This window comes from Pseudorca crassidens, chromosome 6 (genome assembly GCF_039906515.1).
Source record: "Pseudorca crassidens isolate mPseCra1 chromosome 6, mPseCra1.hap1, whole genome shotgun sequence".
Lineage (NCBI taxonomy): Eukaryota > Metazoa > Chordata > Mammalia > Artiodactyla > Delphinidae > Pseudorca > Pseudorca crassidens.
Window position 1 is genome coordinate 5,071,639 of NC_090301.1, and position 19,388 is coordinate 5,091,026.

The 19,388-nt window shown below is 51.9% G+C and overlaps 1 protein-coding gene across 15 annotated transcripts in view; it reads right to left on the reverse strand.

Moving 5' to 3' along the window:
* AGAP1 (ArfGAP with GTPase domain, ankyrin repeat and PH domain 1) overlaps positions 1-19,388 on the reverse strand; it is a 559,516-nt gene that overhangs the window by 359,742 nt on the left and 180,386 nt on the right. For 10 of the 15 annotated variants that reach the window (XM_067740144.1, XM_067740143.1, XM_067740140.1 and 7 more), the window contains exons 2-4: positions 14,570-14,628; positions 8,082-8,169; positions 7,363-7,374 (exon numbers count right to left, since the gene is read on the reverse strand). In XM_067740144.1, coding sequence (XP_067596245.1) covers positions 7,363-7,374; positions 8,082-8,169; positions 14,570-14,628 — 159 coding nt within the window. The remainder of the gene's footprint in view (positions 1-7,362; positions 7,375-8,081; positions 8,170-14,569; positions 14,629-19,388) is intronic. The other 5 variants (XM_067740138.1, XM_067740151.1, XM_067740149.1 and 2 more) reach the window with 1 other exon arrangement.

Here is a 19,388-nt window from a genome sequence, read left to right on the forward strand (position 1 = left end):
TCCCACTGGGTAAACTGAGTGGATCAGGTCTGTTCATCAGGGAAGAGATCTGCATTACAAAGCTTCCCACCGGTTAAAACTTAAGAGTCTGCGCCTCAAGCAATGCCATCCAGAGGTGTCGCTAAGTCTTCCCTCGGAGCTACTGAGAAAAACATGCAACTCTTCCTCCCATGAGACGTGAGTTTTGCAGACCACGCAGTCACGAGGCCACCAAAACTGCCTGCTGCCAAGTGGGGAGACCCAAGCAATGGGAGAGGCAGGTTCCTCACTAGCTCACGTGCATCAGGTGATCAGGGGCTTTCTCAAGCTCTACACCCATCCCCGGAGCTGCTCCGGGTACATGAGTGAATGAATTCCCCCCTTCTACTGAAGCTCAGTGAAGCTGGTCATCTGTCCCTTGCAACCAAGGGATTCTACACTACGACAATGAACATGAACCAGACCAGAGCAGGCAGCTGCCTGGGTGAATAATGGACTGGTCGGCGGCCACGTGGGTCCCTGGATCCAGAGCCGCTGCCAGCAAGACGACAAAGTCAGGGCCCAAGGTCATGGGCAGACGTAGCAACGGACCAAGGAGAAAACACCTGGTGGCAATTCAGCTTTGACAGATCCAAGGACTGTTTTCTAATTTGCAATTAAGTCGTGCACTTAAAGGTCTAAAAAACCATCTTGGGACTTACAATTTCTCTAGAAAAAATAATTTCTAATTTCAAAGGTGGAACTTTCTAGACCCCAGTCTCCTTTTTCCTATTAAAGAAATGGTTTTGTCCTGAGGTGTCTTAGGAAAGACACGGTTGTGTTCCCAGCATGCACACTACTATTCTGGGGTCTCTGTCAATCAAATGACATGAAGGAGGATGTGTGGGTTACCCTGGGAGCCCAGGGACACTTCCCGGCTGAAGCCAGCATGCAAGGCTGCTCAGCTGACCAGGTGTAAATCACCACCGTGAATTACAGTTATTCATCCAGAAGCTTCTTCTCCCCTCTGGAACACACACACTGGCCACAGGTGCCATGCCCAGCTCTCAGTAGGCCCTCAGTTTCCCGGTGAATTAATTATAACAATACGGGACAATGTGTTCTGAGTCCCAAACAGCCAATTCAAAAATACATTTTGTCCTGCCAATTTTGTCAATGCCAAAAACATAATCTCCTTATTCTAATTTTACAGCTGTCTTTTTCTTGTTTAAAATGAAGCAGAACACCCTTCTCTCTAATGATTTCTTTGAAGTTCTAGTGATTATTTTAGCATCCTTTGCCTATTTTAAAGGCACTATCACCTGATCCTCAGTATGGCTTACGTGTGAGGGGACAGAGTTAGCAGACGGTTACACAGATCAGAACAATGACAAGAATCAATGATATTCCTAGAGTTAGAGACTGAGTCAGCATCTGAAATAATTAAAGAAGATGGCTGAACTGGTTTCTGCTTTATCTATTAAGCCAACCTACCGGTGGGCTCTTAGTTTTAAGGCTTCAGATAATCCTCATTGAAAACTTATCATGTACTTATAATCACCTGGTCGCAAGTAAGATGGTAAAGTTACGCTGAAACATTTAACTGGCTAGATTTCAAACTACTCGACTTTTATTAGTGTTTACATATTTTGTTCATTGGAACACTAAACAGCACCAAGAACGTGTTCAGAAATAAACCTAACATCTGCTGAGCAGTGGTAGCTCACAAAAATGTTTTTTAAGTTTATTTGATTTGGAAAGGGTTTCTGGAGCTGACCGTTTAAATGCATTTCACATGTCCCAGAAAATAAGGCTGGTATTTACCACATGGCTTGTTTCTAAGAAACTAAGTAAACATTCATTTTTAAAAAATGACTTCAGATACCCATGCTCCTGAGAAGGCTTTTGCTGCCCTGACGATAGACACATCTGTTGGGAAACAATTCCAGGCAGAGTCCTCAAGGGAAGTGGCAAGATTAACAGAGGGACGTCCAGCTCACAGTGACCTGATGGCCAGCAGCCGCTGACCCCGGAGGAAGTGACCATTAGAACTGCAGCCGGTGTATGACGTCCCGGCTAGGCACGGGCAGGGCACAGTGGTAACCCCAGGGCCAGTCACCCTCGGGGGGGCACCCTCGGATTGGAAACACCGGAGAGAAGGCTAAGATGGGGCTGTCTCATCCATCACAGTGGCCACCGTGCTCTGAGGCCACATCCAACCAGAGAAGCTCGTGACCCTGCAAGCAGCCCAGACAGAGTCCCCACCGCCCGGGTGCAAGAAAGACCTCAGAGAACTCAGCCCCATTCTAGAAGCCCTGTGGGGATGGTGGGCCAGTTTAAATTCCATCCTTCTTTCTAGTTTCCAAATGGCCCGATTAGGTCCCAGGCATCTCGTACAGCTCTCTACGGTCATGACCTGAGCTGTGCTTAAAGCTGTTAGAATAACCGCACTGGTGAGGAGAGACAGTGCCTCAGGCATATTCGAGCCAGGCCTGAGCTGGTCGAGGACCAGGACGCCTGGGGCACGAGCAGCGGGGACCATGACCTCGCACCTGGTGGACACGAAGTCCTGAAGCCACACCTGTCAGAACAGCCCAGGAGGCAGGGCTGCCCACCTGAAGCAGAAGATGGAGGAGCGAAGGGGTAGGACCCTTATTTACGAGGTACGCGTCCCTGAGCCCTCTCTCCATGCCAGGGCTAACGCAGTCTCCTGCACGCTTACACTCATATTCAGTCCCTACAAGGACCGGGGAGCAGGGAGGAGTAAGCTGAAGTTCAGGAGGATGGGTAACTCCCCCAAGGCCACAACGACAGTAAGTGGCTACAACAGGCTGGGAACCCGGGTTTCAACCACAGGCAAGTGCGGGCCTGACATGCGGGTAAGAGGCGGTGCCGTCGCAGCCCTCGTGCTGGCACGTCCCCCATTACCGGGCTCGTGGCCGGAACCTGCTGGCTGCCGGCCTAGATTCGGGGCTGCCATGGCCTCGGAGCTTTTTTACCCAAAAATGTGAATTGGTGAAGAGCCTACAGGAAGCTGGAGTCATTCACTGAAGGAATGAACCTCTGATGGATTCAGCTCCTGAGGACCTGGGAACGACAGGGTCAGCCGCCCCCAAGTCACACCAGGCCGAGGCCCCGCTCCGCAGCAGGTGGCGAACCCACCTGTGTCACACCTGGATGAGGGCTTACTCCAGATTCCAACGAAGGGGAGCTCTCAGACAGCGTGACATCATCCTGGTACTTCCCACCCATCTGGTGGCCCTAAGTCCTTGAAAAATTAGCCAAGAGCTAACTTTATCGTCACAGGAAGGTCGGTCTCTGGACGTCCTTAAAGTTGTTTCCACCAACCTTAACACTACTCAGTCTGCTGGGCACTGTAGTGCATCTTAGAGCTAGAGGCCCCTTCCCCTCCTCCACCGCCATAAGAGCCGCTGCTGGGCAGCAGCCTTTCTGGGCCCCAGGTCCCCTGCGTGGCCCACCGTGGGAAGCACAAAGGGAGGGGCACACAGAGGGAGATGTAGCGGGACAAGGTCTCAGCAAGGGCTCAGCTCTGAAGCTCAGAGCTCTCGGGGACACCACCGTGTCCCGGTCTGCAAGAGAAAGTATCTCAGGTGGCCCACGTTTCCATCAAATTCCTACATAATACTGGGCAGCCTCGGTTTTCTTTCCTTTTCTTTCTTATTTTGAAGGAAGAGAGCAAAAAACTGCGGCAGGCCCGTGGAGTCTGTGGCGGGGGAAGGCAGGGTGCACAGCAGACATCAAGCGCACAAGCACATGAGATGGAACTCGAATTACACGCCCAGATCCTCATTCACTGTCCTAATTAGCAGCCACTAATAGGGCACTGAATGGCAGAGGAATAATTTCCACCCGATTCTTTCCATCAGAAGTGAGTGACAGCTGTGAAATTCCATCAGAGGTGTGAAGGTCACATGTACACTAACCTAATGTTTGTGACGTTCTAGGAGACCAGCCATGAGCATGGCCAGTGAGGTCTGGGGCAGCTAATCGCCCTTCTTGTCACCAAGAAGTAACGGGGCAACTTCAACAGGTCCGAGTGCAGCTTCTGTTTCAACACCAGATGTGTAATATGCACATACTATTACGGGTTAAATTCTGTCCCCTAAAAATGTGTTCCAGTCTGAACCCCCAGTACCTGTGGGCCTAAATCCAGAGACGAGTGTCTTCATGAGATGAGGGAAACCTGGACACAGACCCAGGGAGAAGGCCCCGTGACGACACGGCAGAGACTGGAATGATGCGTCCACAAGCCCAGGAACGCCAAGGGCTGCCAGTCACCCGGAACGTGGATTCTCCCACATTCCCTCCAGAAGGAGCCAACCTGTCAGCAACTCAATCTCAGACTCCTGGCCTCCGGAGCCGTGAGAATACATCTCCACTGTTTCAAGTCACACAGTTTGTGGTAATATGTCATGCAGCCCTAGGACTCGGATACACACATGTATCTCACGCACATGCACGATTAAAAGGGTATTTGCCTGCACAAAAATTTTACTCTTTGGATTATTTTTGTGGACTTACAGGCTCCCTACTGGGTTACCCACTTTTGCATTGTTAATCCACTAATTAAAAAACACACATAAGGGCTTCCCTGGTGGCGCAGTGGTTGGGAGTCCGCCTGCCGATGCAGGGGACGCGGGTTCGTGCCCCGGTCCGGGAGGATCCCACATGCCGCAGAGCGGCTGGGCCCGTGAGCCATGGCCGCTGAGCCTGCACGTCCGGGGCCTGTGCTCCGTGACGGGAGAGGCCACGGCGGTAAGAGGCCCGCGTACCGTAAAAAACAGAAACAAAAACAAACAAACAACAAACAAACCCACACATAATATTTAAATCCATTCCCTCATTTCAGTTGTATCTTTAAAATAATCTAAATTGTATGAGTCAGCTGCCTTTGCCACAGGGATAAAGTACCAACCCAAATGCATAACACAAAGCACAACAGGTGGCATCCTCTGAGAGGTGATGGAACCTGCACTCTGGCGAAGGCTGGGGGTCCGAAAACAGAAGGCCCTGACCACCTTCACCCTCCCAGCAATCTAAAGATGCCCACCACAGGTCAGAGTAACACTAAAGGACATTTACACATTAATTAAAGCAAAAGAAGAGCCTGTGCAGACGGGAGAAGGGCAGGAAGCGCCAGTGGGCTGTGTGCACAGGCAGAGCCCCCAGGAACACGCCTCCCATGTAAAGCCGCTGCGCTGTACGGGGCAGGCAGTGGATCACTCCAGCCATTTTAAGAGGAAAGGGGGATGAAGCTGCAGGTAATAATAACAGCAAGAAAACGGAGAGGTCTCACAGCTCAGCCAGAGGCCAAACCTCTCGGCCTGGCGACCGTGACACACACCTTCAGCTGCGTCCTAACCTGACCCTTTGCTACGAACGAAGCTGCAGGTGGTGCTGAGCTGTAATCGGCTTCATCAACCTCCCGCACACCCCAGAGAGGATTCCCTTTGCTCTGATGTTCCCCATAAACCTGGGTGATGACACAGAACACTGCAGCTCCAGAACATTCTCCGTGGAAAGCTTCTCACTGAAGCAAGCAAGGGTAATCGGTGGATGTTAATGCATCCGGCAAGGACTGAAATCACTTTGCAGCCACAGGCTCTGAGACCGGGGGCAGGGACTTCTGTGTGCCAAGACGATGAGAAAGCAAGGCTTTTCTCATTCATTTCCTTTTGGAAACAACAAATTACGGTTCCCTCCTGCTGCCACGTGGGACTCGCCCCAGTACATGGACAGAACATGGGAAGCAAAGACATGCCCACCTGCCTGGTTCCAGGGCGGCTGGCCTCTGGGAAACAGGGAGTCGTGGGGACTAAAGGCTTCCAGGCACCAGGCGGCGCCTCCTCACAATTCTTCCGGGTCCCGGAGGACCTGACGCACGTCCCCTGGGGGGACCTCTCTACGCTCCTGGCAACGTCAAGGAACAATCCCCTGACCTCTCAAACGGTGAGAGGACAGGTGGCCAGGTGGCAGGGCCAGCTCCTGAAGGGCGCGAGCAAAGATCTCGGACAATCTTTCCCCTGACCCAGGAGCCCTTGGGCACAGACCCCACTGAGGGGTGAGATGTTTCCACTTTGCAGATGAAAGAAGGGACATCCCGTTACCGAACTCGAGAATGCATCCACCCTGTAAAATAATGTACTCTGAAAATCGTATGACACCATGAAATTCCCGGAGTAAAATGTGTTACCTGGAAAGTCGAAGAAGTAGGGCTGTTACAGAGCACATTTTGGTCTCCCCACTGGGTACAGTTTTTACTTTTGATGTGCGAACGTTCAAGAGAAAGGCTTTTGTGTTCATCAAAATATAAGGGCCCGCCACAAAGAAATCACAGTCAGGGCCAAATGCGATCGCACAAACTGAACGCCCAAAGGGACATGGCAAAAGCCACAGTAAGGACGAAACAGCACCACGCGGGGAAGGGGAAGGCGGCCACAGGCGGGAGAACCGGGGACCCGCACCAACCACGCCAGACGCCGAACGGAGCACAGGAGAATCCAGCTCGTGGCAGCAAAACCAGGGCCCAGGCCACGAAACCTCCAGGGACCCCCGACCAAGGGGTCCCCTCAACTGAAATCCTGAGCATTCCAGGGGCACACAGGCAGCTTTACTTGAGGAGGTGATCCTCTCACTTGCAGTCCAGCTAATTAGTCCAGCAGCAGCTGGTGCCATCAATCTACACAATTGCTAGACCCGAGGAATAAGGAGAACCCCCAAGAAAAAGGCTCTACAAAACTCTCGGGTGTAGTCAAAATGACTACGGCTCACACCCACAGCCAGACACAAAGGCACAAATACGCAGGTACGACGCAGGTACGGATTCCAGGGAAGAAGATGGCCGACTTTCTCATCTCTCTGCAGCACGTAATTTTCTAGCATCTGTATCCATTTCTCAGTGTCTAGCTATGCTTTTCCTCATTGATTCCCACATTTGAGCCTTCACTTCTAATCTCCCTTAAACCATCATTTCAATACGGATAATGAAAAACGTAGGCCTTTCCCTCATGTGACCACCACGAGACTTTTATGGCGGGATCGCAAAATGCTGCAAAGTCATGGCAGAGCCCCACGCAACGACTGCCACAGAATTCCATCTGCCACACTTTTCTGAACGGTTACACAGTATCCAAGACAGGAGTTAAATACTAGAACAGGTGTTACAGGAAACATGTGAAGCTACTCAGGACTACTGCTAAAAAGACGTCTAAGGGACAAAACAGGGTGAAATGTTGAACTTAAAAAAAAAGGAAAGGATCAAATGAAACAAAATAGGATGATATACACAGAACAAGGAGGGAAGGGAAGACTACAGCACAGAGTTGTGTCTCTCCTCGCTCTTCAAACAAGACAAGCGCTGCCATGAAGAAAATGTATAGTTACCTGCGTCCATATCTGCAAAGAATGGAACAGCCAGTAAGAAAAAGAAGGAACCAGAAATTCAGTGTCTCAGAGTTGGATTTTCAAAGGTTACATGGAGAGAAAATATAATTTAGAAAACTGTGTGTGGACACTCTACCTGGATTTGGGGACACGGGAGCTAAGCGGTTTCCTAGCATTACTACCATCATTTTATTTAAAGCAAAAAAACAAAATATGGATATGTTAACTAAAGAAGTAAAGGCCTCATGGCAAAAGAAATAGCTTCTTCTCATGCAAAGTGATTATTAAATGTTTACAATACAATATAAGGGGGGAAACATACTCAAACACATGGTGGTGGGTCATCTGAAAGGCTCGGATCTATGACTAAGGAACAGTACACACAAATTAGGTATAAACTCAAGATCTAGATCAGAGAAACGTCCAAGCAGTAACAGTTAAAGGAGCGACACTGGATTCACATCTGAAGGGACAGAACTATTCGGTACGAAATACATTCAACAGCGTTCATGGTTTGACTCTATCTGCTCCAAATGCCGAGATGGTCAGCGAAAAATACTACAGAAGAAGCAACGTGCCTACGGATCTTTACTGCTTGGTTATGTTGTGATTACTTTTCTCGACATGGGATACGTCACAGTAATGATTTAGAATATGCTAACAAAAAATTCAGAAAACTAAACTCTCTAGAGGTGGAGACTGTGTGACACGCAGCATACCTTCGGGAGACTCCTCCTGGACGTACGTGCCGGTCAGATAGCGATGCACCAGGGCCGACTTGCCACTGGCTAAATTACCCACAATGCCCTGAAACACAGAAATGGGCAGTCACTGAGGAGTAGTCAGTCTATCGTGCGATTCAGCAACCTGCAATAGAGAGGTTAAAATGGACGCAATCCTGAACACCACGACCAAGCATCAGCGGGGTGGCCGAAAATGGGCTAAATGCTTCTGCTGGAGAAGAAGGGATTCCAACACCTTCAATTAACCTCTCACGTTTTATCAGCCTCTACAGCCTGAAGAATCAACATGGTTAGAACACACACTGAATCCCGTGAGTGCTGGTTACATCAGGAAGGTGTACAGTGCGTCAGCCCACCAACACGTATTGTGGACCCTCGAAACACTCAACAAGGTACGAGGTTCAACGGGGCGCAGTGGCAGTACAGAGCCACAAGGGGATTGGGAGGACGTGCATTCCGTCACAACTCTGGGGTAGGATTTGCAGCCGGGTGAGACTAGCTGATAAAGAGCCACACCAAAAAAGCACAGTGCCAGGGAGGGACCGGAGGGGAGAAAACTGGACCAAGGCGGGGAGCAGAGGAGAGCCGGCCTGCATCTCTGGACACGGGGTCCACACGGCAGGACAGAGCAGGGACCCACGGTCAAGGCGGCAAAGGTGTTTGTGCTGGATGGAAACCAGGTCAGCATGACGTGAGGGCCACTGTACCAGCAAGCGGGAACTCACAGGCACCGGCACGCAAGGCTGGCTTCACCCTGCCTTCTTCAGAGAACGCTCCCGTGTTAACACAGCGGACACACCTGGACTCAGGTGGCTGTCCCTGGGGAGGCCCTCCCTCTGCTCAGGACCTCACTCCCCCTCTATCTTCTGTGCAAAGACTCTCCTGAATTTTAATCTTTCCCTCCCCGGCTAGAACTTTCCCCTCTGCATTTAAGCATGATCCAACCAATTCTCTCTTGAGGAAAAGCAGGACGAGAGACCTGCCCTGGACACAGGTCCCCCGCCTACGAAGAGCCTGCCTCCCTCTCGCCCACTCTCTGACCCTACCCACCCCCAGCCTGCTGTTTTGACCCTATGGCTACAAGGACACTGCTCGAGGTCACCGAGGACTTCTGTTTCTAAATCGCCTGGCCCTCCCCTTGCTGCAACACCAGAAGCTGCAGAGGAGATTCTCTTTCTTCAAACTTCCCGCTCTGGGCTTCCTCTTCAAATTACCCCCAGCCCACGCTGGCTCCTTCCCTAGACCTCCTAGATTCCCTAGATCCTGGATTCTAAGCACCCACCTCCAACCAAGGGAGCCAGGCTACATCCCACCTACTCCCAGTAAGCCATGGATACCCACTCTCATTCTCCAGCCCCACCCCCTCTCAGGTAAACCCAAACACACCTACACTGGTACTGAAACCTCAGCATGTCCAGACCTTACCGTTCTCTCCCCAATCTGCTCACCATCCTGTGATCACATCACCACTCAGACTCCCAAGCCAGACACCTGGACGCCGTCTCCAATTCCCACCCCGCCCAGATGTGCTTTTGAGGGTCTCCACACACACACCCCCACCCCCACCACGGGGCAGGCTGTGCGTCCGTCCACTGGATCCTGGGAGAGCCTTTAGCTTATCTCCCTGCCTGGGAGCTCCCCCTCTTCGCCCAGAGAATACCAGAGATTCTTTAAAATTGACACTGCAAAGATGCGACTCCCTCATTTCACAACTCTCGGGAAGCCTCCCACTGCCTGCAGGCCAGAGTCCAAGTATTTCATGAACAGACCACAAAGCGTCTCCCTCGAAATGCTCACGATCAATTCTGCTGCAGGCACCCAGGTCCGGCAGGGACCACACGAACATATCACTCACCTGGGTGCCCCTTCCTTCACCCGGAGAGAGTTTGGGGTGGCTTCCCTGCTTCTCTGCACACCCAGAACACTTCACACTGACTGCTGACGCTCTTGACGCCACCCCCCAGTACGCTCGGGTCCCCGAAGACCAAGAACTGTGTCTCTGATGCTGGCAAGGACACCTCTCTGAACGCCTACGCTCAGCACTGTCTCCGGCCCCAGTAAAGTGCCGGTAAACATGGGATGGTTGGATGGATGGATGGAACGGGGGGTGGGGGGTGTGCCTGGTTGGCTGGATAAATGGGTGACGGTGCCACTAATGAGAAGAACAAACATAAAAGCGAACAAATTTGCCACGAGATTGTGGAAAGTAAGTTAAAACCTGATCTAAAACCCTGAACCATCCTGTCCCTCCCACCGTCATGGTCCTTTCGTCCTCAGCTTCCCACTCCCTGCCTCGTCCTCGATATGCCAGTGACCAAACACCATCCTAACAGGCCTTGCAGACTCCAGACGCTTAGATCGTTCCACATCAATCGCTGCCCAAAATAATACTCCTACTCGTGGGTCAGCAATCGGTTCAGATGTCACCTCCTCTGAGAAGCCTTCCTAATGCCACAGCCTCAACCGGTGCCTCTCCCCAAAGCTCCCTTAGTGCCCTCCTCCTAACGCTACCTTGCCACTTACCTCTTTGTTTCCCCAACATCGGTATGTGGGTCTGACTCTCTCCAGTGCTGACAAGGGACTGGGTCTCGTTTGTGTCTGGTTCTCTACCCCCCAGCATTGCCCACGGCGGACTCCTAGCAACACTGGGTGAATGAATGAATGACTGAATGACACTAACGCCAGTGCGTAGAAACGAGATGCTTTATTACCACAGCTCCAAGCCCCAGACTACGTGGACGGATCCCTTCCTGATTTGACTGATGTCTTCCCTTTGCTTTGGGCCTCTATAATCTGAGAATTTCTACCTGTTAATTATTCTCTTGCTCAAGGGTACCTGCTGCTTAGTCAGCTTCACGCTGAGAAAATCCGAAACGGTATGCCGCAGAATTGAATTTTTAATTAAGATTAGGCTTTTTCTTTCCCGAGGAGGAAAATGTTCAAAATCACTGTTCAGTCTGTGCTTTCTGTGTGTGGCAATATTCCCTCCTTCTTACATGTCAATGATTTGCTAAGAATTTACTCACCCCTTCTAGGGATCAAATCACTCAATCCCGGGGGCGGGGGGGGAGGTGTTTTATTTGGACTGAATGGCCATCTCATATACCTCCTTATGTCTGCGCACCGTGGGCATTATTTTAATTTGAAACACTGGCAGAAACAGCCAGCCAGCTGTGAGGAGGAAATAAAGTGAGGGATGAAAATGCTCTTTAAGCTGTAAAGCTGCACTGGGATCCATGAACTGCTACTGGATACGAACCAGAGAGAACGGAATCAGGCCAGTCTGGACCTACAGGCTCGGGGAGAAGCAAGGTAACACGGGAAAAGGTGTCCTGAAAATCACAGAACTGTGTATTCTGCTGGCGACACGTCATCACACGGGCCCGGCATCCTCTGGGCAGGGCTGTGAACAGTCACATCACACGAGGTGTCTTTCTAAACTGAGTTCTCTACCGTCCCACACTTCACCACGTACCAGCTTATACACGTGGTTTGCTGAAAATAAAATCGAGGCTTTTGGTAAAAATCCCAGTTGAGAATTCAATGAAAATGCGCAAATAGGATGTGACGGGTTGCTGACAGACGCCCACCTCTACAGGCCAGGGGTCTACGGAGTGGCTTCCTTTCCGCCCAGAGGTAAGTGGTCAGCACGTGCTGCCTGGCACACGTCTGCAGGGACCCGAGTGTGGACCCAAAGCAACTGGCCCCCATCACACAACCTCAGGAAGCATATAGCATGGCACTACCACTCTTGAAAAGAATGCAAACATTGGGGAATTCCCTGGAGGTCCAGTGGTTAGGACTCCTCGCTTTCACTGCCGAGGGCCCGGGTTCAATCCCTGGTCAGGGAACTAAGATCCCACAAGCCATGTGGTGGGCCAAAAAAAAAAGAAAAGAAAAAGAAAGCAAACATTGACATTTTTTCTCTGACAGATTCCAGATGGTTTATGGCCCAACATTACATGAAGAGTCCATCTGAGGCTTGCTATCATGTCACTGAATTGTTGCGTTTCTGAAAGAGTCAGGGGTTCCGAGGGTGCTGACCTAAGGGACCACCTGTCCCGGGTACTGTACCCAGGCAGGACACAATCGCAGCCCTGTGCATACACAGAGGCTGCCCCGGACAAAGGAGCATTTCTGTAGACGCTGGGAACGCCTTAGCACAGAAGGGATCTGCTGAGGAGGCCGAGCTGCCCGCTGCACCCCCCAGGCAGGAGGATGCCCGGCCCAGAGCGGAGCTGGCCGTCCTGCTGGGGTCTGGGCCGTCCCCGCACGGGTCGGGGGCAGGGCGCCTCCCCCAGAACTGCAGAATCCTCCCCATTTACTTCTACGTGAGATGGAGTCCACCGCTCCTGTGAATTCAAGCCACCTTTGTGAGAGTCCTGTTTTAGGATCATAAGTCCGCACCACCGGTTAACACAAGCGCCCCTACACCTCCAAGCACTGATTCCAGAAAACTCATGCTTCTGAAATACCAGCAGAGAACAGGTTTTGGTAGGAGGCGTCCTCAGTCATGGGCTGCTATGCGGGCTCTGGTAGAACCCTCACCACCTTTAACTCCCCAAACTGGGTCTAAACCATGGGCCTTGACATCCTTCAACTTTAAACTTCAGCTCCTCCCTTACACTGGCCACACTTCAGATGCTCTACAGCCGCACGGGGCCCATGGGTGCCACCCTGAAGACAGAGAACATTTCCACGTTGCAGAAAGTTCTGCCGGCAGAGCTGACGCGGAAGCACAAACTCCAGGTTCAGATACCGGCTCCTCGTCTCACTAACCAGGGCTTCCTTGGGCACACCCTTAACGTGTGAGGCTCCGCCCCCGATGCCTGGGGAGTGGGGACAACAGCACGACCGGCTCAGGACTCAAGGTGACGGCTCCACCCAGGAGGCACCCCACGTCCCGCACAGAGTAAGTGTCGTCACCAGAACGCTGTTCCCCTTGCTTTACTCTGACGGCAGGCCCCCAACCTTTGGCTGGCTCAAGAGGCCGCCTCTGAAACTGGGAAAGCTCCCTGGGAACCTCCCAGCAGCACTCCTGGCCGCGCAGCCGCGGTTGCTGACGTCGCTTCCCGACAGTGTCCCGCGGGATTCGCTCTGTTCCGGGGACAGCGTCACAGAGCACAGGGGACAGAGCGGCACTGCCCCAGGGCTGGGCTTGCGGAACCCGCGCTTCTGGAACGGCCCCGGAACCGTGGGCCCCTCTGCCTCCCCCCAAGGAAGGAGCCATCGAGAAAGGTCAGACCTGCTGGGAGGAAGGAGCGGGGACGAGAGGGGAGGGCAGGGGGCCTGGCCTGGACGCCTGGCAGTGGCAGCGGGGACACACATCAGACGCCCTCGGGCCGGGGGGACGTCAGGGGGCCTGCCCACGAGCCCTCCCTTCAGGCCTTAAGTTTCAAAACCTGCTCTTCCCGGTGACACTGGAAGTCACAGACACACTTGGCCTTGCTCCATCTCCTTGTCTCGGAGGGAGAGGCCAGAAGGGGCCTGTCCCCCGCCCCCCCGGGTCCACCCGTGAAGCACCGCAGGTGGCTGGGGCCCCGGGAAGGGCATCTGAGGGCCTCTGGGGTCACCGGGCAGACAGGCTGGAACTGCTAACAAACCCTGGGGCCTCAGAGAAAGGGCACGTGGGGGGACAACATGCCGAGGCTGAGGGCCCAGGTGGGCTGAGCAGAGCAGGCCCAGGGCCTGGACAGGATGAGCTGACCTGCTGTCACCACGGTCAGTCTGTCACGTGAGAAGTTTAAGACACACACACACACACGCACACACACACGGCCTCCAGACGCCGCGTATCTCATAACAATGTGATTATTTAACAGTTCTAGCTGCCCTTTCTTCCATCCCCAAGTGCGGGGGGCAGGTGAAGTGGGGAGAGGCTCAGAGGTGTGGCTGTTAACAGATCCAGTCATTTTTTATTTAAGTCAGTTTAAATAGTGTCACTGAAAGAGTACTTAAAGTTCATAATAAAAACAGAACTTTAAATTTGATGCTACTCCTTTGTGACACAGTAAACAGTCACATTTTCTCAGTGATGAATTAGAATTACATCTTGATGCCTCGCTACAGAGACTGTCCATGACATCCTGCAAAGGACTAATGAGCTGTGTGCGTGTGTGCGCACGCGTGTGTGTGTGTGAGACAGAATCTCTCTCTCACACACTCAGATACAAGAGACAGTGGTGGGTGGACCCAGCCCTGCACACAAGGCCACCTGCCATCTGTCATGACCGTCACGGGCGCCCTCGGGACTCCAGCCCTAACCTCAGCCTCACCTGGCCCCTCCCCAGGACACAGCAGAACACGGCCCACCTCTGGGCCCCAGGGAATGAGAACCCTGACGCCCACCAGGATGCGGGCCTGGGGCACTCACAGGTCACACCTCACCCCTTCCTGAGCCCCCCTCCAAGCCCCCCTCCTGCAGGTGAGGAATGACCACGCCCAAGGCCAGAGCAAACACTCACCACTTTGAGCTCCGGGACGGATCGACTTAACGTCCATTCCTGGCTGTTCACAAAGGCATCTGTAAAACAGGAGGGTAAAAGGAAGTGAGATGCTGAGACTTACCGAAGTGCAAGGTCAAGATACCCCCAAGGTGCCAGTTTTCAAACGGGAAGGACACCGAAGACGGTCCAGCCCACCCCTAGCATCACTTCCACCCAGAGAAGCTGAGATGTGCCTGGTTCACACGGCTGTTCCGATTCCAATCCGTGTCCTGCCTCTTAAAACGTAACACACGCTCCAACAACTCCGAAGTCCTGCCCCAGCCCTGTAGGGCCCACCCTGCCCAGGGGTGTTAAGACCCTTCCTATCGCGAATGTGGGCAAGTGTGAGGACGAAGGAAGCTCCTGGCTTTCCTGGAAATGACCCTGTAGCCAATGAACTTTGGGCCTTTTGGGTTTTCACTAAAATACTCACTTGCCTGAAATCCCCCCAATAAAGTTATGGTAGGTGGTGGTTGGAAAATCCAAGTGTTTACAATACGACACTATGGTTTAGAAGACTTTCAAGCTGGAGTTTTGATCCTCAGAGACATATTAGACACTGAAGATCCAGTGAGAACACCTTGGGATGTGTCAGAAAGTCAAGGGGGAGGACTTCCCCGGTGGCGCAGTGGTTGAGAATCCGCCTGCCAATGCAGGGGACACGGGTTCAACCCCTGGTCCGGGAAGATCCCACATGCTGCGGAGCAACTAAGCCTGTGCATCACAACTACCGAGCCTGCACTCTAGAGCCTGTGAGCCACAACTACTGAGCCTGTGCTCTACAGCCTGCAAGCCACAGCTACTGAGCCCGTGCGTCACAATTACTGAGCCTGTGCTCTAGAGCCGCGAGCTACAACTACTGAAGCCCACGCACCTAGAACCCGTGCTACGCAACAAGAGAAGCCACCGCACCGCAACGAAGAGTAGCCCCCACTTGCCGCAACTAGAGAAAGCCCGCGCACAGCAACGAAGACCCAACGCAGCCAATAAATAAATAAATAAATAATAAATAAAGTTATTAAAAGAGAGCGCGCGCGCTGTTGCTGTGCTTGTAACAACCCAAGGCTGGCTACGCACATTTGGATGCATCCACGTAATGAAGGCTAAGTCGCCAACAAAATGTTTAAAACCCCAACGTACCAAAGTGCAGCCATCCCAAAGCTATAGGGGTGTGTGTGTGTGTGTGTGCGTGTGCGCATGTGTGTAAAATACCCACACAAGCTTGTCCATGCTGAGAACACTTCTGGAAGGATTAAAAAACACTTCACAGTTGCTGATCTAGGGTTAGGGAACCAGGTGGCCTGGGGACAAGGTAATGAAGAGATTTTCTTTTCATTGCCACCTTTTGGTACCTTCCACATTTTCTACCATCTGGCATGAAAAAAAAATACAATAATATAGTTTTTAATAACCTTAATAGGAAAACAAAGAGAGCAAAGTGGGAATTAAAATGAGCTCCATTCACTAACGCACGGCCGATATTTAAGCACATACCACCAAAGATTATGTTTACCACAAGTATTACATATTCATTATAAATTAAGCAGGGCTCCATTAAAGAAAGACGCGTATTATATAAACACTGCAACAATGTGTGTGGTGCCTTTTTACTTGCAAACATATCTTCCCTCAAATGGAATATATTTGTTTGTGGCAACTAGCTTAATAAAATTAATGCCTGATCTACCTGACCAGATTAATAAAATTAATGCTTGACTTAACCAGAAAAACACATCTTCAGTTTTTAAAGATTTACTTTAAAAATGTTCATCGCCTCCATCATTGCCCGGGCAGGACTGAATGCTGCCTCCCAAGAGGCTAAATGAAACATAACAAAGATGCAGCAGAAGACATACACACCAGATACTCCTTCACGCTAGTCCTCTATGGATTGGGACCTTTCTGTGGGCTGGACTCCCTAAGTGGGAGTTACAGGGATGACAGTGCAGCCCCTCTGGAAGAGTTCATCACGGGGTGAGCAGGGTGGGGACCATGGCGACCAGACCAGCCGGCTGCTCTATTTAAGTCCCACGGTGCAGCAATCCTTAAAGGATAAACACACATGCGTCGGGGGCACACACCCAGCAGCCTGTGCGTGTGTGCGTGTATGGCAACTCGTGTATGGGAAAGCGTGTGCACGTGCACGTGTGTTCTCAGAGCAGCTAGAACCAAAAGTCACGGAAGATGTGTCTCATTTCAGAAGAGGCCATTCCGCGCTCCACTCAACTCCCCCACTTGGAGTAGAATAATCTTAAGAAAACACATCCCCATGCGCTTTTGAAATGCTACTGGACTTGAATTTAGAATAAAACACACCCAGTAAGCGCTGACTGACTGCTTTTAGCCTGTCGGGGACACTGAAGCCCCTTTAGCTGTCGTCACTGGGGGCCAGCATGCTGCGCGTCCTCTGTAATGACCCAATAGGGTTTAGGAAAAGAAGCCGGTTAGTCATTCCTGATCGTTAACATGGCTCCACTTCAGGTTACATTTTATCTTTTCAATTGAAATCATAATAGTGAAAAGAAATTCTCAAAGAACACAAAGATTAGGGAACCTGAAGTAACAGGGAACTTTTATCAGGAGTGAAGAACCCAAACTATTAGCTTCTTCAACAGAAATCTGAAGGCAGTTGGAGAAAGAAAGTGACCTTCCCCCCGCCTCCAAAGCAGACTCAGGGACAGGGCCTAAGGACACAAGGGGAAGTTATCAGGACCGAGCAGGAAACCAAAACTGCTCAGCACTCGGGGGGAACTGTTAGGAATTTTAAGCAGAAATTCTCGGCCTAGTTATTCTGAGTTGACGACCAAAACGTGAAATTAAAGGAAAAGACACCAACCCCCTGCTGTCTCACTGGTGTGCCCACAGGTCACACGCATGGCATATTATTTTAGGACTTAAGAAAGGGAATTCTAAACAGTTAAATGTGGATGCCAGTAGAATTCCTTCCTAGCTTAGCCCTATATTAAGGTAAAGTCCAGCGAAGCTCAGACATGAAAATGCACTGCATCCACACAATGCACACGTTTTTAAATACATTTGTTTATTTTATTTATTTTTATTTTTGGCTGCGTTGGGTCTTTGTTGCTGTGCACAGTCTTTCTCTAGTTGTGGCACGCAGGCTTCTCGCTGTGGTGGCTTCTCTTGTTGTGGAGCACAGGCTCTAGGCGCACAGGCTTCAGTAGTTGCGGCACGTGGGCTCAGTAGTTGTGGCTTGCCGTCTCTAGAGCACAGGCTCAGTAGTTGTGGCACACGGGCTTAGTTGCTCCGCAGCATGTGGGATCTTCCCAGACCAGGGCTCGAACCCGTGACCCCTGCATTGGCAGGCGGATTCTTAACCACTGCGCCACCAGGGAAGCCCACAATGCACACTCTTACGATGCTGAGCAAAGAGGAAGCTGCCAGACCTACACGTTCAAAGGCAAAGGTGCTTGGGGTTTGGACAATTCGTGCTGAGCCCCAAGAAAAATGAAATGCAAACCACCTGGGTCATCCCTTTACGGCGTCCTCAGCAGTTTCTTTGTCTTTACGATTCTGGTGAGTGATGACGGAGCAGGCTGTGCACGTGGGGGGCGGGCATAAGGGGAATCTCTGTACCTCCCTCTCAATTTTGTTATAAACCTAAACTATTCTGAAAAAATAAGGTCTCAAAAAATGTAAACAAACATATATGTATATATACAAATACACGCATATATATAATATACACGCACATACACACAGACACACAATGAAATAAAGTGCAGAGCCTGGACCCCACCCTGCAGTGACGAGTAAAGTGCAGGTCGCGGAAGACGGCCGAGACAGAATGTATTTACAACACCACACTGTATTTATTCCTGTCTTGGTCCTAACACTGCTGACCACGCGAGTCACTGAGTGATAAACGTGTTTACACACACAGCGCTGCTGGAGAGCCAGCTCCTGCTGCCGCCCGGCCCGGGGGAGCCCTGAGAGCAGCGGGCAGCCTGGGCAGAGGGCCGGGCTCCTGCAGATTCCAACCAGCCTCCACCCAGAGGCCGTCTTGACAAATGGAACCACACACCGTGCACCTGGACCACCAGGGTGTGGTCAGCTCTCCTTAGCATCCCGGAGACCCCCTCTTACTCCAAGCGGAGGGTGTGACTCGGGCTTTCTTAGGAAATCTGAAAGCGTGATGCAGGAGGAAAGCAGGGATTATACCAACACCAGGAGAAACCCTTCTCTGGGCCAGTTCCGCCTCCTCCAAGTAGACCTCCTTCCTCGTCCCCACTGGCCGCTGCTTGTTTCCCATGCCCACGGGCACCCCTGCACCCGCATCCATCTGGTTTCGTCCTACTGAGGAGCAGGGTTGGCCCAGCTGGGCCTGCTGACCTGCAGGGTGAGGGCAAGCAGACGGCCTTCCACGGAGGGGCGCAGTCAACCTGGAGCTGGAAATAAAAGCCACATGGCAGAGGAAGGAGCCTGGACCCTGCAGCGGCCCCCGATCCTGGCCAGCCTAGGGGCCCCTCACTGCACCCCCTACACCCCAACACACTGGCGTGCACCCTGCTGTCTCTGAACCCTCTTCCAGAGGACACGCACAGATCAACCCTTGACGGGGCTCCGGAGAGCATCGCAAGTGAACCCAAAGGATCGCAGAGGCCCTTCCCGGTTCTTCTGAAGGAGACACAGTCACCAAGGACGCGGGCTCATTTCAGAGAACAGCCCCTCTCCCCAGCAGCAGAGCTGCTTCTCTGAGCCCCTGGAGAAGAGCAAGGATGCAGCGAGGCCTTCTTTCCGGAACCTCCCTTTCCAGGACCACCTTCAGCCACGCCCTGGC